The sequence below is a fragment of the Coloeus monedula genome (assembly GCF_965178545.1).
Source record: "Coloeus monedula genome assembly, chromosome: 19".
Classification (NCBI taxonomy): Eukaryota; Metazoa; Chordata; class Aves; order Passeriformes; family Corvidae; genus Coloeus; species Coloeus monedula.
Window position 1 is genome coordinate 857137 of NC_138799.1, and position 22966 is coordinate 880102.

A 22966-nucleotide genomic window follows, 5' to 3' on the forward strand; every position below is an offset into this window, starting at 1 on the left:
CTGAAGGAAACACATTCCAGGGTGGTTTGGGGTCACTTGAGATTCATTCTTCCCCGTGTCGCAATGGGACAGCAAGAGCCCAAAGCAGATGCTTGTTGTCCCCAAGATGTCCAGCCGTGGCTCCAGTCTGCTCTGCAGCAAGTGTGCACAAAGGTTTATCATTATTCATTCCCCAGGGCCCGGGGAAATCAGAGAGCAAATTGTTCCTTGCATCAGCTCCCTCGGGATTGCTGGCACTAAATAAAGACAGACCCAGGATTTCAACATGGCCCATCCAGGCTTTGGGGCTGGGCACGGCCGCTCTCTGATTTACCACGGCTTGTAATTCCCTGTTCCCAGAGACTTGTAGGCATGGAAAGAACACCTTGGGGGAAGGAGCAAGACCCCCGTGGGGTCTGTGTCAGGCCAGGCACGAGCATCCCCAGCCCTGGCTTTGGGATGGCTGGGCTGGCTCTCGGTGCTGCCTGGCCATGCACCGTCTCTTGTGCTGGGTTTACCTGCATGAAGGTGAGTGACCCCAAAATCACCCGATGCTGACTGGGCTGCACCCCTATGAGTGCAAACCCTGCCTCTGTGGCCATGCATTTTCCCAAGAACACAAGCAGAAAGAGGCAGATGCCCACTCCCAGCTCATGCCTAAATTCCACTTCCAAACTGGACTGTGGGGTGTTCCCCTACCAGGATTCCCAGGAATGCACGGAAATGGCAGCACCATGCCCTAAATGCAGGAAGGACGTCCATGGTGAGAGCTGGGGAAGGAGAGCATCCTGCAAGGCTGGGACTGTACAACTGCCCCCATCCGCAGTCCATCCTTTCAATAAACACACCCAGGCTTGGGAATGAACATCCAGAGCATGATGTGGTTTCAGCTCTGCAAAGCTGGCCCCAAATCAGAGCCAGGAACCAGGGAATTGGCACCAGATGTGTTTGTGTTTCCTTTAAATGTGGGAGGCAGCCCTGGCACCCCAGCAGAGCTGCAGTGTGGTACCTGCACCCTGCCTCACACCAGGGGAGTGCCAGCACTGCCTCAGCCGTGGGGGGAGACAGCAGCTGGAGGGGACACCCCAGGGACAGGGAGGGACAGCAGCCCGCAGGGGCTGGGCACAGTGCAGCATGAAGCCATGAGCCAAAGATTTTTGTTAAAAACCCCCTTTGCAACACCCTCGGGGGATGCCTGGTTGCCCAGTTCCCGGTGCACTGGTTTGGGGGCTCTTGCTGGGGGACATGGTGGGGAAGAGAACCTGCAGGGACCAGGCTCTTTGGGGTTTGGAATAACTCCTCCTGCTTTTCTCTCCTCTCTGTTCCCGTGTGCCCCTGGCTGCCCTGCAGAGATCCCGGCTGCTCCGCCCACCACGGCCGCCAGCAGCGCCGAGGAGCCCGCAGGTACGTTCTGCTCTTTTGGAGCATCTCGGTGCTAAACGTCTCTTCAGCAATCATTTCCCTCGAGACAAATTGCATTAAATGCGTAAATCCTGCCGTTTGTACCGGGACAAGCGGTTTCCTTTTATGGCCAAATGTGTTGGAAACACGTGTGCGGCATCCTGAGAGTTTGGTGTTCCTCGGAGCACCTGGGAGAGCAGGGAAGGTGCAGGAGGTTTTCCTGCTGGATCTGGGAGCACCGGGGGGTTACCCGGTGTTGTATCCAAGTGGAACCACACCTGCACCCCATGTCACCGAGGGACTCCCTGTTCCCAGTTCCCTCGTGTCGGATGGCTCTGACCAGGGGATGACAGCAGGAGCCAAAGGGTCCCAGGAAAGGCTGACTGTCCTGTCCTGCTGCCTGGAGGTTCCCGGGGTGTTTGAGCCCCATCTGTGAAGGATACAAGGTGTAAAAGCTGTTTACTTTTGTCTCAGCAGTGCAGGAGGGTTCATAAATTAAGGAGTTTGTACTAAAAGTGACGGATGTCACCTTGGACTGAACCCTGAGCCATGTCCTGTGATTGTGGCCACGTGGGACAGAAAGCAGCCAAGAGCTGAGGGAGCATCACCCCGACCTGAGCCACTGCAGAGGAGCAGGGGCCAAAGCTGGCCTTGGAAGGAGGGGTGGGACAACGTCAGCTCTGGCGTGGGGGGTCCTGCCTGGCTCTGCTGAACTCTCAGGGGTCCCAATCAGTTTGGGAAAACAGTCCAAAAATGGATTGTTTAGATGAAATGCATCCATGCTCTCCCATGCCGGGAGATTGGAGGATGAGGAGGGGCTGCTGCTCCTTTTTGCTGCCAGGCACGAGGAGCTTTTCTGGTCCTTTTTTGGTCCCTCTCAGACAGAAGAGACCACAGTGAAAGGGCAAACAAAAATAGCAGTGGGGGGTGAAGGTTTACAAACCTGCCAGTCAGTCCTTGTCTTATCTGAATCAAATCCAGATTTTCTCGGGAATGATTATTGGAAGTGGATGATTTCAGCCAGTGGGCTTAAATAAAACCAGGTGATTGGATTGATGCAGCTCCCCATGGTTTTCCCCTGGAAATCAACCTCTGCAGTTTCAAAACCAGATCTGGCCCTTCCAAACGTCATTTTGGGCCCTTTTGCTCCTGGCTGGTGAGGAAGAGGCTGGATGTAAATGCAGGAAAGGGAAAAGCCAGCTCTGAGGGACCCCAGGGTGCACAGACCCAGAGCAGCCTTGGCTGCTGGTTGCAGCTTTCCCAGGGGGCAGAAGACCCAGTGCAGAGATGGCCGTACATGGAATCCAAATTTTAGCCCGAATCCTGCCCAAAGAACCAGGGATGAGGAACACTGACCCTGACGAGCTGGAACTGCTGTTTCAGCATCATTTGCAGGTAGCCAGAGTATTCCTGCCCTATAAAAGGGTTGGTTTTCCTTTGTGTGAATGTCAACAGCTTCGATTTTTGCCTGCCCATGCCTGTATTGAGGTCAGGCAGAGCCACCCTCTGCTCCCAGGTAAATTCTGTCTCTCCTGGGACAATCCCGGGGTGAGCAGCAGGAACGGGCTCCTCTGCCCTCAGCAGAAGGGCAAAATGCAGATTGCAGGGGGCGGCTCCCAGGCCATTCCCATGGAGAGACAAGGAGGGAATAGAGGTCCCTCGGGTGTGCTGCCCCCAGCACCTGCACCAGCCCAGGGAAACCTCGCCGGGCACAGGGGGAACATGGAAATCCCCTCTCCCACTGCAGGTCCAGGGCTTGGACAGCTGAGAGACACCTCATTCCCAGCCTCCCAGTCCTCCTGTACCTGGGCATCCCCATGGCAACGGGGCCTTTTTGGCTGAGCAGCTCCACTGTCCCCAGCTCCAGCCACACAAACACTGTGGCCATCACTGCAGCAACAGCTCCAAGGGAAAAGTGACAGTAGGAAAGGATTAAATATCCCACAGCTCCTTCTCATGAGCTGCAGCAGCTGGAAACAAGGAGTCACCCCTGTGAGCCGCAGCTGCCTCCGCAACGTGTGGGTGCCAGGCTTGCTTGGAAATGACAGCGTGGGGACAGGGGCACAGGAGGCAGCCCGAGCTTTCCTTCGGATCTGAAGCAGGGACCGGTCCGAGCCATCTCCCAGCACTGATATTCCCTGAACAGGAGTGTGTGCATGGGATCAGCAGTGCTGGAGCTGGGAACAGGGCTCAGCCTCCTCCCCGAAGGGCTCCTGCTGGGGGAGCTGCCAGGCTGGGGCACAGCCGGCTCCTCTTGGCGAGGATGCTCCCAAATCCAGGGATGGGGAGACTTTGCACTGGTAGGGAGAAAAGCCAGAGCTCCTGGCTCTGAGGAAGTGTCAGCCCTGTGGAGAGCCAGGAGCATCCCAGAGCCTGGGAACAAAGCGCTGCCCAGCTCCCTGCAGTGCAGCTGGGAGGGGAAATTGTCATTTCATTCACCCTGGGGTACGTCTGGGCTCGGCCTGGGGGTCTCCAGCTTTGTACCCATCCAAAGGAGGAATTCATTCAGCCCTGCCTGGGCATTCTCTGGCTTGTCTCAGCTGTAAGTGAGGTGATGGATTGACTGCATGATTGATTGACTGATTGATCAGCAGCATCCAGCTCCCTCTGAAAGGTTTCTCATGGTGATCTCCAGTGAATGGCTGGGAGCACAATAGGGGAAAGGGGCTTCCAGTGAGGGAGCTCCTGGTCCCTTCAAAATATCTCAGAAAGTCTGGGGAAAAAACCTAAAACAACCCCCCTCAAACTGCTGAGATGCAGATAAGCTTCATGCACAACTGCACCGTGCTCTTATCATCCCAGTGCAGGGCTTCCTGCAGCCCCACATCCATTCATTCCTCCATCCCTGCCTGCCTCTGCCCCCAAATCCCTGCATTCCTCCAACCCCACATCCCTGCACCTGATTCCCTCCATTCTTCCATCCCCTTATTCTTTCATCCCCGTATCTCTCCATTCCTGCAGCCCTTCATCCCCACATCCCACCATAGCCAACCCTCGAGTTTCAGAGCCAGGACTGACGAGCTCCCTCTCCCCATCCTGGGACGTTTCCAGAGGCTGATTCCCCTTGGTGACACGAAGCTCTTGTCCCCAGCATCAGCTCCCTATTTCTGCATTTCCCCCTGAACAGAAAACTGTGATTTTCTTGCTCGGCTGGGAGCTGCTGTCAGGCAGGAATTTATGGGGTGCTCAGCTCCCGAGGACAGATGTTTTCCTAGGAATGTATTTCATGGTGTTGGCAGTGGCTCTTGGCAGGGCACTCCTGGATCTGCACCCCATGTCCCCAGCGTGTCCTGGGGCTCATCACTGCAATAAATCCTGTGGGAAGGGGTAGGAAACGTGCAGCCAGCCCTGGCTGCTCCCGGGAGGGGGCTGAGGAGGGGGCAGAGGTGGGGTGGACGAGCCGTAAAACTCCGTGTTGGTGTGGAGTTTTCCGGTGCAGGGTTTCCAGTGCAGTGAGGTGTTTTCCAGTGCAGGGTTTGTTTTCCAGTGCAGGGTTTCCAGTGGGTGTCCAGCACAGCTGGACTGTCCCCACTGTGTCACCAGCAGCCACAGCCGCTGCCTCCTGCTCCCTTTAAATTCGGGAAAATTGGGATGCTGCCGTGAGGCCACAGCTGCTCTGGGCTCCCCTGTCCCAAAACACCAAAAATCCCTCAGGCCGTTCATCCCCATCCCCAAACTGGCCCCCGGCGGCTCCAAGGCAGGGAGCGAGCTCTCTCCGAGCTGCAGCGGGGCTGGGGTGGTGTTTGGGATGGGTCCCCTCTGACCATGACCAGAGCTCCCAGGGATGCACCAAAGGCACCCAAGCCGTGCCGGACCCAGCTGCCGGGATGCTGCTGGGCCACAGCCGGGACTGGAGTGGCCGAGCACGAGGGGCCTGCCAGGGACACTCCCGCGATGAGGTGGGGACAGCCTGGGCACATCCTGGAGGTGCCGGGGTCCTGCTGCAGCACTGGGGCCGGTGGCCCCCAGGCCCCGCTGGGGCTGCGGAGGTGGGAAGGGGCTGCGGGCTCCCGGGAATCGCTCACTGCCGCTTTCCAGCCGCTCCAGGCGAGAGGCTTTAATCTAATTACATGCTTTATTTGCGCCAATTTGTTTTTCAATCAATCTTGCTCAGCCAGAAGAAAGGAGGCTGCTGTGGGCTCATTTGCACCTTCTTGTTCCAAGGGAGAGGTTAATGGCCGTTATCCGCTGGGATCCGCGCTCCCGGCTCTCCCTCGGCCGCCTGGCCGGGAGCTCCGGGAATCTTCTCCCGCAGACGGGCAGCGAGTTCCCGGGGTGGCACGGAGCAGCCGGGCATCTTTGGGACACGCCGGCTGTGAGGATCCGCTGCAGGCAGGGCTCGGGATGCTCCTGCCCGGTGCTCCCAAGGAGCCGAGGCGTCCTGCAGGAAGATTTTGTGTGTCCATTGCCAGTGGGGTCCCGGGGGAAGGTTTGGGTCTGCAGAGCACCAAAGCAAACGAACCAAAAAGAGTGGAAATAACTCCTCCCGCTTTTCCTGCCCCACCGAGGAGTGGCACAGCTCAGTGCCGTGGTGGCTGTGCCCGGCACAGGGCAGGGCTGGCCTCGGTGCCCCCCGCACTCCTGTGCTGGTGCCAAGGGCTCCTCAGCCTGCTTTGGGGACCAGAAGATGCTCTGGGGCCCAGCAGGTGCCTCTGCCTTGACAGACTGGTCACAGACCCACCTCAGCTCGTGGGACAAATCCCTGCCAGCTCCTGGGGACTGCTGCTCCCAGCTGTGGTGACAGACCACAGTCACTTGGTTAAATACAACCCGGTGCCAGAGGCTTGCTGTGCACCAGGGCTTGGCACAGACTCTCAGGGGGCAGATCCAGGCCCCTGGAATCTCTGTCCACAGGCCGAGACTGCTTCAGACCTGGGGACCATCCTGGAGGTAACACAACAAGCATGGCTGGAGCAGCCCAGCCCCAGCTCATCCCAAGGCCTGAAAGGGATGTGCCTCCCTATTCCAGCTCCTGGCCATGCTGGAGGGACGGCCAAGGCCATCCTGCTGGGGACACCGGCTGTCCTGCAGCTGGCCAGGGATGCAGGGCACTAATTTGCACATGATAATTGCAAAGGGCATCGTTCAGGACAGCTGGGTCACAGCCAGGTGAGGGGAGAAGAGCCAATTAGTGATAACAGACCCAATCAGTGATAACAGACCCTGTTTTGTGATAACAAACCCCCTGCTCCATTCAGTGGCTGGACAAGGGTGCAGCAAAGCACAGCAGAAGAGATCCCACCGCTCAAGTGAATAACCTGGGAAGGATTCTCTGCCTTAGCTTTGCTGTTTTATTAAAGCTTCTTTACATTAAAGCAGCCAGCTCCGAGACAAAGAGTCCCAGTGGAGTCCAGCCCAAATTAAATTACAGCAGTGAACCCTCACAGTCAGCACCTGCTCTGTGAGCCAGACTGCTGTCCTTGCTCTTGTCCCACGGGGATGATCCCATCCCTGCTCCCTGGGAAAGGACAGGGCTACTCCAGAGCATCCCCTCCCTCAGGATGTGTGGTCAGCACAGGCTCAGAGCCAGAAGCTCGGAGCAAGCAGAGCTGGAGCTCTCCAAATGACTCCACCAGTCCTTCCCTGGGACTGATGGAGGAGATGGTAAAATAATTCTTTGGGCTGGAAGCAAGGGGCAGCTTCAGTGCTGTGGGAAGTGAACCAGGAGTTCACGGTCATCAGGGAAATCTCCAGAGGTCTGAAAGCCAAAGGCATCCCTGCCATAAGTGCTCCAGGCCAACCCTGGCACAGGGTGATCCTGTCTAGTCCCAGGGCTGGGCAGTGCTGGATTTCATTTGTCCCGTGTCACCTGGGAACGTGGCTCCCACCTGCCTTTGGGATGCTCTGGGACAGCTCTCAGAGATGTTTTCAGAAATGTTTGGATCCATGTGCTTTTCCTCCAGGCCCCAGCCACAAGCTGAGGATGTGGGGTTGCTGCCTGTGAAAGGGGCTGGAAATTTCTTTCTGAGCAGCCTGAAGGAGCTCTCGGTGCCGTGGGCATGGGGCAGCAGGAAGATCTGCAGAGCCGTGGAGCAGCTGGACACGATGTCCTGCGCATCCCACAGGACTGCAGTAGCTCTTAGGAGCACCTGGAAGAGTTTTGTGGTTGTTGGATGGGCTCAGGGAGGCAGCCCAGGGCTGTGGTTGATGGCAGGGGGGTCTGGGCACAGACACAGCCGAGAGCTGGGATTCCCCAACTCCTGGTGAAGGGAGGGATCACTCAGACCCAGCTTCAATAAATACACAAAAATGCACCTTCCTCCCCCTGGGCACTCGTGGGGGACACTGAAATACAAACCCCATCCCTCGGGTGGGGACAGACCCTCCCACTGCAGGGGCTGTTGGAAAGCCAGGAGTTGCAGCAATGTGCAGGTTTAGGGATGCCTGTGGAGAAGTTTAGCTGAGATTTATCCAGAGCCAGTGGGGACCTGGAAGCTGCCGTGTCCCCCACGGTCACTGCTGCTCGCTCCCATCAGGAGGGGCAACTCATGCATGGAGGATTTGTGACCAGTAACACTGGGGAGAGAGAGAAAGGGGCAGGAATCTGAAAGCTGTTCACCACCAGCCTCCCCTTGCATTAGAGCAAATCAAACCAGCCCCACTGATCTGCACTGACCCACTCTGGGCGTGTCTGAGACCCCAGGCAGACCCCAGTCCCTGCTCTCTCTGGTGAAGGAATCACAGATTTAGGCTTTGATATTTGGAGCTGCACCTTCATTCAGTGGCTCAGGCTGGTTGCACATCCCCTCCCAGTGACAACAGGAGATGGGGGCACCCAGACCCCCACCCGCAGAGAGCAGAGCCCTTGGGAGGGAAGGCAGGAAAATGCCCTCCACCCCCAAGTGCTGAGGTCAGACTGTCAGAGCTGGGGCTCCCCTCCTAAGCCGCAACACCTCCGCCTTGGATCGCAGCCCACAAAGGCATTTAGGGCCCTACCTGGGGGAAATCAATAGGAATTTAGCTGCATAAATTGGGATTAGAAATCTGAATCCCCTTGGGGATCTAAGCCTTATATCTGCATTTCCAGTTAGGTACCCAGGCCAAGAAATGTGGCTTTAATCGCTCTATCATGTCAGAATCAAGGGGCCTTTAATTTCCGTTCCCGACATGTGGCTTTCGCAGCGGCCCAAAGCTGATTTTGGAACTGCAAGCACAGCAAGAGGCGCCTGGTGCAGGGTCTTCCCTGCAACAACACTCAGCACCCCCAGCCCTGCTGCCAGCACCTCCTTCCTGCCCAGCCCTGGGAGCATCAGCACTCCGGGAAGAGCGGGATCATTAACAAATCATGGGATGGCACTCAGCACCCCGCAGCTCTCAGCCTCATCACAGCAACCCCAGACAACCCCCAAACCGAAGATGTTTAAACAGAAAAAACTCAACATTCTGAAAAAAAAAAAAAAAAAAGAAGAAATTAAGCAAAACAAAGAAGGTGTTTAGCTGTGAAAAGTCTCTGCCCAGCCAGAGAATTACTTCTATCAAGGGGACGGGCCGAGCTGCAAAGCTGCTGAAGGCTGTGCTGACACGTTTTACTGAGCTGCGAGCGACACGAACCAGCCGCCCGCCACCTGCTCCCTCTGTGAACAAGCAGCTCCAGCGGCCTCTTCCCGATCCCTCCCGCTCTGTTTATCCGGGAGACGCGGGCAGGTTGTGCTTTCCCCAGCCCGGAGGCTGCCGGCCCCAGGCAGGAGCAGGGAGGAGCAGGATGTCCCCGCTCGGGATGCAGGGCTGACAGGAAAAAAGCACCGAGGGCTGGGTGGCTTTGGGCTTGCGGCTCTGAAACAGGGATTTGCACTGGAATATTTGTGCAGCTGAGCAAAGGCAGGGAGGACAGAGCCGGGGGCTTGGATGTTACCCCGGGATTGTCCTGCACCGTGGGGCTGCGGCCAGGGGGGTTTGGGTGCTTCAGGAGGGTGGCTGGGTTGGACATGGGCTGAGAGGGGCTCAGGGAGGTCCCAGGTCTGTTGAGGGCAGCTGAGCCCTGCCAGGGCCAGGAGGGCAGGGCTGGACAGCAGCAGGGTGAGACCAAGGCTTGCTCTGCACGCCGTGGGCAGGGGACACTGGGGCAGCACAGTGGGACAGGCAGCTGGGGCTGAACCCGTCCTGGTGCCCCCTCATCGCTCCTGCAGGAGCTGCTGGACACTGACCCCCCACGCTGCAGGTACCAGGCTGCTCCCCACGCCAAAGGGTGTCCTTCAGGCAGCTCTGTTCCTTCTCAGCCTGGTTTTTGGCTGGGCTCTGGCATCACCTTCCATGGGCAGGTCATCCCAGGGTGATCCTCTGCAGCCTCATGGAGAGGGGTGAGAGGGACCTGCAGGACAAGGAGCCTCTGGCACAGCCAGGCAGCACAAGTCTTGGGACTCCAGAGGTTTGTCACATAAACATTTGGGGACAAATCCTGCAAGAGTTTCACATCATTTGTGCCTCCTGTGCACGCCTGCGAGTCACTGAGCTCCACACCCATCCTCTCCTCCCCTTTCCGCTGGCTGATCCTTCCTCCCATCCCTTCCCCAGCTCCACCATCGCTTTCCAGCTGGGAGCAGCAGCTCAGCAACGCTTCCCCAGAGCCCAGACTGCTGAAGGGTCCCTTGGTGAGGAGAGCAGGGTCTGTCCCTGGCAGCACTGACACAACATCCCACAGCATCCCCTCCGTGCACTGTCCCTAGGGCAGAGGGACCCCACAGCACCACCCCACACACACAGAGCTCAATGCTTGGCTCAGGAGAACCCCATTTGCCCTCCCAAAGAGGCCCCAGAGGATCTCCAAGTCACCCAGGAGGCAGAAGAGCTCTCCACGAGGGAGACAAAGGAAATGAACTGGAGAAAATCCCCCACCCACAGAAACCAGTGCTGGTGATTCCCAGTGATTTACACGAGCTGGCTCTGGCCAGGCCAGCTCAATTCAAACCAGCTGAGGCTCTGGCACAGCCCGTGGGGCTGGGGAACGAGGAAGAGAAGGACAGGGCAGGACAGGGCCGTGTTCAGGAAAAGCAGGGTCAGCCCTGGCTGGAGCTGGGTGTCTTGAGCCCCTGGTTGTCACCCTGGCCGAAGCAGAGGCTGTGGGTGCTGTGGGCATGGGGTGCTGTCCTGTAGGGTGTGGGGGGCAGCTGAGTGCTGTCTCTCACCCCACAGCCTCCCTGGCTGGCAGAGAGCCCCGGGATGGATTCCTGTCATCTCAGGCAGAGTGGAATTGTCATGGTGCAGGGATGGGGAGCTTGGCTGTGCTCAGGGATGTTTCTGTGGGGAGAGGTTGCTGAGGTGACTTGGGGTTGCTCTTGTGAGGGTTCTGGACTGCACTCCAGAGCAATGGTGTCTCTGATTGCTGTTTCTTGGCCTGGATCCCAGAGCAGTGGGGCTGCAGGAGGATCTGCTCCAGGTGGGCTCTGCCAGCCTGGCTGCTGGAGATCCCTTGTGGGACTGAGCCATGAATGCGCAGGTGGGAGCTGCTGCCCACCCCAGTGCTCGGGGCCAGCTGCTGGCCAGTGTGTCCTGGATTTGGCCAGGGCAGGAGGGATGTGCAGCCAGAGCTTCCAAGCTTGTCCCCACACCACTGTTCACTGCCCACCTGTCCTTGTGTCACCTCTTGCGCTTCCCAGGACAGCAGCAGTGGATACCCACAGAGCTCCAGGATTTCTGTGCCAGGGACAACCATCACCAGGTTTATCACAACCACACTGGTGTCCTGAGGACATCAGCAGCCTGGACTGAGCAGAGCAGCGCCAGCAGCCTGGCAGAGCAGCCGATGGCCTGTCTGTCCCTTGGCATTCCCTGCTTCCCCCAAAAAGCTCAGGAGAAGCTTCCCTGGGCTCTTAGGTCACTCTACAGACATTCAGTTCCCTTAGACTTTTCCTTCAATGTTTATGGCCAGGAACATCTTACAGTGCACTGGATCAGGAATGTTTCTGCTCCCTGAGCTCAGTGACACCAGGCAGCCACGTCCCACTGCGTGGTGGCATCCTGCCACGTGGGCATGGCTGGGGCTTTGCCAGCGAATCTCCATCCACTGAGCTACAGTTTTTATGGAATATCCACTCCTTTCCCAGTGCATTTCAAGTTTTACTTGATGTTCAGAATGTTAGATGAGAAAAACAAATGGGAGGCATCAGTGGCTGGAAGCCCCGAGTCTTCAGGGTTAGGAGGGGCCTTGGCTGGGCCGTGGCTGGGCAGAGATCTCAGCTGGGGCTCTTGCAGGAGGAAATCACAGGGTTTGGGTTTGGCCCTGGCTGGGTCATGCTGGAAGAGCACGAAGCCTTGCATTCCTGAAGGTCTCTCCTGAGGAGTGGGAGCAGCAGGGAGCCATGGGGCAGGAGGATGGGGCTCAGATGGGGACTCTGCATGGCCACGTTGAGAGGAGCTGGGGCACACATGGCTCACAGGGGTTGCTGCTGAGGGGGTTCCTCATGGTCTTGGCACCCGGTGTGTGCTGGCCATGGGATGCCAGCAGCATTCCCAGCTTCCCAGCAACCCCCCTGGGGCTCCTCTGGGGCACTTCAGCAGGTCCCACACCTGTGCTTCAGCAGCGGCTGGGGAAGGATGGTGCTGGGAGGGATGGAGGCCTCCAAGGGCTGTCACAGTACCAAGGCCTCCTGCTGCAGACAGATGTGTCCTTTTCCCCTGAATTAGGGCATTCTGTGCTGCTGGGGGCCTCTCTCTGGCACCCGCGGGTGCTGAGGAGCCGTGGATGTTCCTGGACAGCACATCCACGAGCCCAGCCCGATCCTGGCAGCTGGCATGGGGATGGCACTTCTCCAGCCACACTGGCCTGGCCGCGGTGCCACGGGGACGTTCCTGAAGTGGCCGGAGGGCACTGCCCACCCACTGGAGGGGCAGCAGCTCCCGGGGCAGGGCTCAGCGTCCCCGCGGGCTGCAGGCCACGGCAGTGCCAGGGGGCCGTGCCAGGCTCCTGCCGGGCCCTGCTCCACCCGGGCCGGGCCAGCGTGTCCCAGCAGTGCGGGCCCATTAGGAATGAAATGTTCCTACTGGGGTATTTTATTTGCACACTTCAGTAGAGTGGACACCAAAAGGCTTTGCTAATGCTTCATGGGCTGCTAATTTCCTCTCTGACCCGCATTGTGGCGGGCTGACCCCAGCCCGAATCTGCCGGCAATGAATGCCAAAGGCTGACACCGGCCCGGGTTAGGGGTGACAATGGGGCCTCTGTGGGCTCCGGGCGGGCTCCAGTTGGGAGCTGGAGAACAGGGGGAATTTGTGTGGCTCTCAAAAGCTCTGGGTGGCACAATAAGGGAGGCCCCCGGGGTCTCCCAGGAAGACAGAGCGGCCCGGGGAAGCCGGGCCGGGGGAGGCGGGCGGGAGGGAGGATGGGCTCCTTTGTGAGCAGCTTTCTTTAGAAAGGAAGGGCTTTCTCAATGCCCCCTCCGACGACCCAATCGGGCTCTGGCAGATGGATATCACAGGCACGCTGCTTATTCATGGCAGGCTGCAGCTTTGAGCCGTCCCCCCTTCCCCCAGCCCTTTCTTCATTTTAAGGCTAATTTGTTTTGTTAATGTTTTCTTGCCCTCCCCCTCTCTGCGTGCAGATTGTGACTCATACTGCAAAGCCTCCAAGGGGAAGCTGAAGATCAACATGAAGAAGTACTGTAAGAAAGACTACGGTGAGTGTCCCCCGTCCGAGGGAGGAGCGGTGCCAAATGGATGAGGGGCAGGAGCATCCATCCCCTCGGGGTGTCCCAAAGCCCACCCAGCCCAGCCTGGGTCCCAGCCACAGCCCGTGCTGGGATGTGAGCAATTTTGGGAATGGTTTCTGCCAGGTTTGGAGAGGCAGCCCGGGGCGGCGATGCTTGGTGGAGCAGTGTGTCACTCGGGGAATTGGGATGAGCACACTGTGGACCCTGATTTGGGGGTTTTCTCAGCATCTGCAGGAGACTCATCTTTTCCAAGTGTTTCCCAGTGTCTTCTGGGTTAGGATGACACCACGTCCCCTCTCCTCTCACCGTGCTGTTTTGTGCCACAGCTTTTAAAGGTTGCCCTTTGCTGTGGGGATGAGCAGCAAGCAGTTCCCTGTCACCTGGATCCAATCCCCTGTCATTCCCAGGCGACTTCAGAGGCTGGTGCAGCCCTGGGACAAGCCAGGAGACTCTGGAATCCTTACTGGTACTCAAGGCCCTGGGAATCCTTCTACAGCTCTGCCTCAGAGCAGCGGCTCGGAGCAGGCACATCCCAAACTCCCTCAGCTCCTCTCTGCTCCTGGGGTTGTTTCTAATGTGGGTCCATGCGGGACAAAGGCAGGGTGACCCCAGGGGGAGCCGGCCAAGGGATGCTCCACATTGGTTTTGTGCTCTGGCACCTCCTTGGGAGCCCAGGGGAAGGAGGAGGGCTTGGAGGCAAAGGTTTTATTTGCATTCCCATTTATTATCCATGGAGCAAAACGGATAGTGAGTATCCTTGGCAAGGGTGAGCTGGGGCGTGATTGTGGTCTCTGTCCAGCAAGGCCATGCCTGTAGGAGCTGCTGGAGGTTCATCAGGTGCTGGGAAGGCCCAAGGAATAAACTTGGATAAATAACTTGGATAAAAGAGTTGAATGGCACATGAGAAGCTGCTGGGGGTTGTTCAGGTTGTATATGGGGTTATTCAGGACAGGAGTGAGGCTGAGCCCAGGTGATAAAGCCGTGGGGTTTTCCTGTGGCCAGATTCTCTGCTGGCTGATACGATGCGCTTTTCCCACACGTGGATGTGCATCCCTTCATTTCCCACCTGGCTTCTCCAGAATCTCCCGAGGGCTGAGCTCTCCAAAGGGCAGTGTGGGTGGCTCAAGGAGGTCTCTCAGGCACGAGATACCCCCGGAGCAATGAATAGGGAAGAGATGCCGCTGGAGCAGTGAGTAGGGGAGCTGAAGGAGCTTTTCCCTTCTCTTTTCTCACTCAGCATCACCCCTGAGGCTTCACGAGCGAGCCAGAGCCGCTTGCTGGGGCTGGCTCAGGTGAGGGGTTCAGACTGTCCCAGTGCTGGAACTGGGGCGCTCCCACCCGACCCTCCTGGCCATGAAGGGTCCCCCACAGCCCCAACCAGCCCCACAACCACGGCAAATTTGCTTTTTGGAGGACAAACCATGGCGGTGAGGCAGCAGGGTGAGCGGTGCCGGGGCAGCCCAGGCTTTCACCAGGGCCAGGGAGGGAAGAAAGGGTTGAAAAGGTGCAGGGAGGGATAATAAAGACTTTGGGACTGACACCCCAGCAGGAAGCCAATTAGGAGGCTCTTTTCCTCACCGTTCTGCTGGCATCGCTGGGCTGAATGTCCTAAAAGGCCCTAATTAGCTTGAACAGAGTTCCTTCTCCCGCAGGCTCAATCGGGAGCTATCATCCGCCCCGCGCTCCTCAATGGGGCTTTTTAGCTCCCCGTTTCATTCAGCCTTTCAAAGGGGATATTTTCCCTTATTTATTTTTCGTATCTGTTTGTTTTTGTCGGGTTTGTGTTTTTTTTTTTTTCTTTTTATTTTAATTTGGGCTTTTTCCCGCGAGATGGGTTTGGGTGCAAATATTTGGAGTGAAACAGGACGCGGGGAGGGCAGGCTGGGAGATTCAGGGAGGGGGGAGGCAGGAACAGAGGCAGAAAAGCTTTTTCTGGGTTTATTTTGGCTGCGTGGGGGAGCGCAGGGTCACTCAGCTCCCAGAAAAGCAGGGAGAGAGGAGGGGTTTGCTGGGGTGGGGGCAGTGAAATCCCGGGGAAGCAGAAGGGATCTCTGCTGAACCCACGGAGGGCAGAGATTCCCAAAAGGAGAGGGGATTATTTGATGAGAGCAGATGATGCTGATCCAGGTGATGCGGGAAAATCCATTACTCCCCCAGGTGCCACGTTTTCAGCCCGATTTTGGGGCTTTTTCCATTCTCTGTGGGGTGCGACTGTGGTAAAGGAAATCTGGAGCTTTTACATCTCCCTTTTGCCCCGATTCTGAGCTCCCTGTGCTGCAGCAGGGCCCGATCCTGCCCAGATGATGCTGGGACGATTTTGTACCAGCACTGTGGCCCCAGGCATCGCCCCCATGCCGGCCCTGGGTCCCCATCCCAGCACTGGGGAGGGAATGGGGGTGAGGAACAGAATCCTCATCCGAAAGGTGAGATCATCTGCTCACTTTGCCCTTTCTTGGAAAAAAAAAGTAAAAAAATCCTTCCTTCAGTGGAGCCTTCTCTTAGTCACCCCCTTTGTCGAGAGGAGCTTGGCAGGGGCTGCTGGAAAAAAGCAAAACGTATTTTCAAAAGGCAGCTTGAAAAGAGGGAGGGAGGGGGGAGGAAAAACCTGAATCCCCCAAAAAACGCCAAGGCAGGGGGGAAGCACCAAGGCCGGCGCTCACAGCCCCTTCAGTGCCCGGGAAGGTGGAGAAATGCCATTCCCGGAGCGGGGCAATCCCGGCTGCAGCCACGTGCTGAGGGAGGGCCGGGACAGTGAGGGGTCCCCCAGCACCAGGGCACACCCAGGCCGGCCGGGATTAGGGCTCATAAATCTCCAATATTGAGCCGGTAGGAAATTGGCAACCGGAGCGAGGCAAAGCTGCCGCCAAATAAATTAAAAACTGAAAAAAAGGGGGAAAAAAAATCCCATTTTAAGTCTTTGCTCCAGCGAGGAGCCAGCCCTTTACATTCCCAAACCCAGATGGTGTCGGGGTCACCTTTTGCTGCTGGTTGGAATAAAATCCACATGGACTCCACTCCACTTGTGCAGTGAGAAGGGAGCCAAGCCTTTGGAAAACCCTGCCTTGGACCGGGACATCTGTGCCTGCCACCACTGTCCCCAGCAGCCCCTGCCACCGGCCGTATTGAACACCCTCAAACCGCTCTGTTCCCACTGCCGCTCCTCGGGATCTTTCCCAGGGGCCAGCACAAGGATGCCCCCCAAATTTCCAGCTCCCACAGACACGTCTGTGCATGGGATACGTGTGATGTTCTGGGATTCCACAGCAGGATGCACAGATTTGGCCCTGCAGCCCAGCCCTGAGTCAGCCTTAGCAGGGGAAGCCTTGAACTCAGGAGATTTATCAAAAACCCCAAATGTAAATTTAAAAAAGAATGAAATAATTAGATTTTCCCCAGCCTCCCTCTTTTCATGGCAGCCTCAGGAGTTTTGGGGCCCTGACTCACGATCCCTGAATGCTGCAAGGCGCTGCTTTGCTTTCAGCCTTCAGCAGCTGCCCTCAAACCTTGTTCTGAGGCTTTGGGCTGGGTTTTGTTTTCATTAACATCAAACCATCCTTCCCTGGGCTTTCATCTCCAGCTCCCAGCCTTTGGGGCTTTCTTGTGGCTGGAGGCTCCCAGCCAGGCCTTGAGGAGCCAGGAGCATCCCTGAGCTCCAGGGATGCAGGAGGGGACCGGGGCCCCTCTGTCCCCTCCCACAGCCCAGGGACCACTCGGCCACCCTCTTCTTGCAAAGAACCATAAGGTGCTGAGACAGAGAAGGCACCAGCCAGGTGGGATTTGTGGCTCAGGTGTTGGTGTCAGGCGGGATGTGGTTCTTGGGGCAGCTGCTGCCCTCACGGGGACCCAGCTGTCCCCCAGCTGTCCCCCACCTCCCCGGGCCCATTTGCTGCCAGAGCAGGGTGCAGGGAAGTGAACCTGGAGGAAAATCCCTGGATCTCTGGGAGTGCCTGGGGTGCAGCAGCCCCAGATTTCCGCCAGGGCTCAGCTGCCCAAAGTTTGCAAAGCTCAGGGAGGAGCAGGCAGGAGGCACAGGCAGCCCTGAGGCACCAGCGGTGTCCAGAGCTGGACTGGATCCCCTCCTTGCTGAAACCAATGTCACCAGTCTGGACCAGAGCCCATTCTCAGTGAAACCAGTGTCACCAGCCTCAGCTGGAGCTGTGGAAGCTGCAGCCCCTTTGATTTTGTTCTCCTGCTCCAGGACACCACCTGCTCCCAGGGGACCCCAGCGAGGGGAGCACCATCCCCATGAGTAACCATCACCCCCCATCCCATCCTCCCATCTGCTGCCCCAGGGGTTTCTCTGGGGATGTTTTTCCAGGGATGTTTTCCCAGGGATGCAGAGACAGGGACAGTCCTGAGCACAGGGGTTCAATGGGAACATCAGCCAAGTGAGAGCAGCTCACCACATAGCCAAGCTTTGTCCCAGGAGATGGCAAGTGAAGGACAACCAAGCCCCAAAGCCAGCTTTGGACTGCAGGGGCACAGCAGAGGCAGCCAAGTCCCTTACCCCAAACCAGGAAGGGACTGAAACCTCCTTCATGGGAAGGGAGCCTTTAAATCCCTGGGGATTTCCCCAGGGGAGCCAGCTTGGGTGCTTCCAAAAATTCATCCTGGCCCATTTCTGCCTCTCTGCACACCCTGTGCTCCCTGGGAGATGCTGGAGGTGCTGATCCCATCCCACCTCTGAAATACCCAGGCAAACACCACCAAAGCTGGGCTCCAAAACCCGGCTCAGGAGGAACTGAGCGTCCTGGATGGGAAGCTATGGGCAGAAATCTGGCTGTCAGGGCAGGCAGCTGTGGCTGCGCCAGCCAAGCCTTCCTCAAAGCTTTCACTCCTTCCACTTCATTAATAAAAAGGGAAAAAATAAGAGACGGGGGCCTTGACATAAAAAAAAATACAGACTGTGTGTTTTAGAGCAGAGTTTCCTGTAACCACCTCTCTCCGGTTCCTTTTCATTCATTTTCTCCATTTTGTCAGTGCAGACCCAGGCAGGTCAAAGGTTTAAGCTTTTTTGGAAAGATTTGTTTCCAAAAAATAAAAATTGGCTACTCCTCACATTTTGTTACCTTCACACCAGACAGGGAAATACACGGTCAGAGCTGAGGGTTGTTTTTTTTCCCTTTTTTCCCTTTTTTTTTTAATGAAAGCATCTGGCCTCCATGACATGCTCTGAAAAAAAATACCCCATATATTTTGCAACGTGTTAAAAAGCTGTGCTGGGCTGCAGAGCTCTGCTTCCTCCCAGAGCCTGGAATCACTTGGGTTTAGAGACAGGGGGATGCTCCTCCACCACCAGCCCGGGGGGGAAAACTGTTACAAGGCAAATGGGAGAGTTTTCCCCGGGGTTTGGGGGAGTTTATTCTGCCTCTGTTAATTTTTACAAACAGGATTGGCCCCACTGGAGCTGAGCCAGGCAGGTGAATGGGCAGGGGTTTACAGCTCCCAGGGCATGGAGGGAAGAGTGGGGAAAAAGGGAGCAGCTCAATGATTTGGCTAAAAAAGCCCTTTGTGGTTGTGCTGCAGCAGCCTGTGCAGAGCTCAGGCTCTCCCTGCCTGCTCTCCCAGCCAGGCCATCCTCACCTGGGATTTCCCTCTGTCTCTGCTGCTGGGGATTCCTCGTCCCACAGTCAGCAAACAAACCCAGTAGGGTGGGCAGGCCCTGCCTGGGGAAGGTGTTTTCCTGGAAGCTGATTTTTAGCCCTATTCCAGGAAAGACCAAGGGCTGCAGTGGTGGAGGGCTGAGGTTTCCTCAGTCCATGGCTACAGAGGAGGTTACACAGCATCAGCCACGGGCTTGGAGAACATCATCACCAGCAGCAGCAGCAGCAGCAGCAGCAGCATCACCACCCTGTGTAGGGATCACGGTTGTCCTCCCACCCCAGTCCTGCTGTGGGAGCTGGTGGTCTCCCAGTCCTCTGCCAGGACACCAGGAGATCTCCTTGGAGCCCAGCGCTGCCATTCAGCACTTGCAGAGCTGCTCCAGTGACTCTGCCAAGCTCAGAGCTGGAGAGCATCTCCCAAGCCTGTGGTGGTCTTGGAAGTTTTGCTGAGACCTTCAGATGCAGCACCAGCTGCTCCTGCTCCTGGGGGTGGCCTGGGGACAGAGTTTTGGGGCACCAAAACCCTCGGCTGCTGTGCCCCAGCCTGGGGCTCTGGGGACAAACTCCCTCCCACAGCGCATTAGGTAAAGGCTTGGAGTTCATTTTCTCCTCACCAGCTCAAAGAGTAACACCTTTTCCTCTCTTGCCTCGTGTGTTGTTTTTTTCCAGCTGTCCAGATCCACATCCTGAAGGCGGAAAAAAACGCGGACTGGTGGAAGTTCACGGTGAACATCATCTCTGTCTACAAACAAGGCAGCAACCGGATCCGGCGCGGAGACCAGACCCTGTGGATCCACTCCAAGGACATAGCCTGCAAGTGCCCCAAAATCAAGCCCATGAAGAAGTATTTGCTGCTGGGCAACAACGAGGACTCTCCCGACCAGAGCGGCATCATTGCGGACAAAACCAGCCTGGTGATCCAGTGGCGGGACACGTGGGCCCGGCGGCTCCGGAAGTTCCAGCAGCGGGAGAAGAAGGGGAAGTGTAAGAAAGCCTAAAGGAGGAGGAGAGGGAGAGACTGACTGTGCATGCTGCTTTGTGTAGAGCTGGGGCGGGCAGGGACCGGCTGCCAGGGCGGGCTGGGGGGACAGGGGGACAGTGAGCACGGCTGGGGGGTGCTGGGCTTGCACCTCGTATTCCAGGGAAGACAAAACCCAACAGGATCCAACAGGATCCAACAGGACCCAACAGAACCCAACAAAACAGATCACACACACACGGACAGAACCCAGAGTGGGATGCGGGTGTGCGGCACCCGGGGCCCCCCAGCTCCCTCCTGCCCCGCTGCTGAAGAGCTCCGAGCCACCAAACTGCCTTCCAGCCACCAACATCTGCTGCCTCCAAAGCACGGCATGGGCACGTCCACCCTGTAAGAAACTAATCAACAGCACCGCTGGAAATTAACTCCCCATCCCCAAAATACGTATTTGCAACTTAGGCTGACCGAGACAGTTCTTGTAGAGGAAACTAAACCGAGACTTTTGCTGAGGACAGACCCGAGGATCGACGGGCGGGGTCTTGGAGGGCTTTGGTATCGACAGCCGTGGCCACCACCCACTGATGGTGCCTGGGGTGGCCGAGGTCTCCAGCTGTGCTGATGCTCTGGGTCCACTTTAGGCACAGCCAAGAGGGGACAACGTTGGTGGGTGACTTCCTGCTGTGCCTAACTCTGGGAATGGCTCCGTGCTCAGCTCCTGGCGCTGAGGAGGCTGCCCCCACCACACTGAAGGAGTGTGAGCCCACTGGTGCCCTGTCGCCCGCCAGCCACCCATTCACAGGCAAAGAATCATAACCAGGATCCCCAAGGAAACACCCAGACCTGACAAAAAATGAGTTGGCATCCAGATCCCATAAGTGCCCTGGAAGATCCTGCCAATGTCAGTCCCTGAGTCTCCACTGCGGCTCAGTCCCCTCTGCTGCTGTCAGCACACCAGGAACCCTCCGATGGTAGAAAATCCCTGCAGGTGACATCAAGGTGCTGGCTGGCCACTGGTTTCACTCCCAGACTTGGGCAGCTCTCCCAAGCCCACACCAGCTCTGCCCTCACTCCCTCTGGAGCTGCAGCTCCCCAGCATCCCTGCAGAAAGTCTTGGAGACAACAAGGGAAGCAGGGGGTGCCCTCATGGGCAGCGGGGCCAGTGCAGAGCTCTGAGGCTTGGCCGGGGTAGAGCCCGCACAGGGCAGTGCCCAGGGAAGGGGTCTCAGCCAGGAGCAAGGTGTGACCCACCTGGAGCTCCTCCTGCTGGGAGGGAAACAGCCAATCCAAAATTCCCAATTTCCAGTCACTGATGCACTGAGCACAGTGGAGGCCGCCTCACCTCAGACTGGAGCATCCTCCCCTGGGCACCCTGCGGGCAGGACGGGCTCTGGAGTTGTCACCCCCATGCCACACCAGCCCATGGGGAATGGGGATATCCAGTTCCAGCCCATCCATGCAGACTGGGAACAGCTGGGGCAGGAAGGCAGGGAGGGCAGGACGGGTACCTGGAGGAGAAGCAAACATTAGTCGCTATGAAAAGCAAAACCTCCCCAGTATTTTTCCTTTTAGGAAACTTGGAAACATCTCTTTTATGACATTTTCCAGTGGTTTTGCCTTGTTTTATAGCAATTGACAATATTTATATAATGACATAAACCACCATAAAGCAGAGCAGCCATGTAAATAGGTGCAAAGAGGAGGCTCCCAGGGCTGCTGGAGACACCACCCGGAGGGACCCAGCTCTGCTGAGCCTCCCCTGCCACCACAAGGCCCCCAAAATTAATCTGGGTATTAGGAGAAAAATCCCACCCTGGATATCAAGCAACTCCCCCCCCCCCGGCTCCAAGTCTGTGTTTTCTCCCCTTTCTCAAAATGGACTTGGTTTTCCTTATCTCAGAGCTCAAGGAGAGCCAATGGTTTTGCAGCCAAGGGAAGCGAAGCCACCAAGTTTTGAAGGATAAAATCTGACCTCAAGTGTCTAAATGGAGGCTTAAAGCCCCAAACCAGGACTTGGATGCTCTCCTGCAGCCAATGCCAGCTGCTGCCAGGGACCCGCAGAGCTGGAGACAGCACATCCCCATGGAGCTGGGATGTCCCCACCCTCTGGAGACCTTCAAATGGTGCCTAAAAGTAACAGGATCCAACCCAAAGCCAGTTCTGCACCTGGAGAGCAGCAAGGAAAGGCCGGGGGAACTACCCACAGCACACCTGGGCACCCAGGGCTCACTCCCAGTGTTCACCCTTGGCAAGCACAGCCACCCTCCCCAGCACAGCCTGGACACCCCAACCCCCCCAGGGACACCCTCCAGCCCCTTCCCTGCTCCCACTGGTCTCGGAGGCTGCAGAAGACCCCCCCACCCGCTCATCCCATGGCCAGACCCCTCCAGGCACAGCCCCGGGACTCCGAAGGAAATGAGTTGGCACAACAGCCCAGATCCTGCCACGGAGGGAAGTCCCCAGCCCTGTCCCACCAGGACCTGTCCCTTCATCCCTGCTGGAGTTTTGTGCTTTCCAGTCAGACCAGGAAAAACCCCCCACTCCATCCCAGTGCCCTTCATGCGCTCCCAGTAACCCTGACCTGCAGGAGCTGCTGCTGGAACTGGTGGAACTGGAACAGCTTCTGCTGGGAGGGCAGAGCAGCCCCATTTCGGGGTCCAGAGGTGCAGCTCTTCCCTGCAGCCACCCCTGCTCCAGGACAGCTCCAGGACAGCTCCAGGACACCTCTGCCAGGTCACCCAGAGGGACAAGGTGCCCCCCTAAACACCTGCACGGCCGGGGGGCAGCTCTGGGGGACCAACCCCGTTCTGGCCAGCGAAGAACCCGGCGCCCACCCATCGCCCTGGGGACAGGAGTGGGGACCCCGAGGACACTGGGGTGGCTGGGAAGGGGCTGTGGTGCCTTCAGAGAGGCTTCGGAGAGCAGCTGAAATGCCAAAACAATCATCACTGACCGTAGCACCCGACAGAAGTCGCTTGGTCTCGTTTCTGTTCGTCGTGTCCGTGCCCCCTCCCCGCCCCCGCCTCATCCCCTCACAAACCTGTGTTCGTTTTGGGGTTGTTTTTTTTGTTGATTTTTTTTTTTATTATTTCTGTTAATATCTTGAACTGTAAATGTTGTTTAGTTATGACCATGGCAGACTGCTTTGGGCGATGTTTCTTTACAATGCATACTAATATATTATGGTTATTATATATGAATATATTTAATGACACGTGAAAAAGTTGTGGATTTTCTTATTGTTTTTCTGAGTTGTTTCTTTTTTTTTCCTTTTTTTTCCCCCTTTGTTTGTTTGTTCGTTAGATTGGCTGTAATTGACCCGAAGGAGCTTGTAACTGTTCAGCACCCCCTCGGTAGGACTAAAG

General features: G+C 57.1%; 1 protein-coding gene across 1 annotated transcript in view; it reads left to right on the forward strand.

Moving 5' to 3' along the window:
* NTN1 (netrin 1) overlaps window positions 1-19623 on the forward strand; it is a gene marked incomplete at both ends in the record, with an annotated part of 83822 nt that extends 64199 nt beyond the window's left edge. Inside the window, 3 exons of the mRNA XM_082293929.1 lie at window positions 1330-1383; window positions 12915-12989; window positions 19295-19623. Coding sequence (XP_082150055.1) covers window positions 1330-1383; window positions 12915-12989; window positions 19295-19623 — 458 coding nt within the window. The remainder of the gene's footprint in view (window positions 1-1329; window positions 1384-12914; window positions 12990-19294) is intronic.
* Between the last annotated feature and the right edge of the window lie 3343 nt (window positions 19624-22966).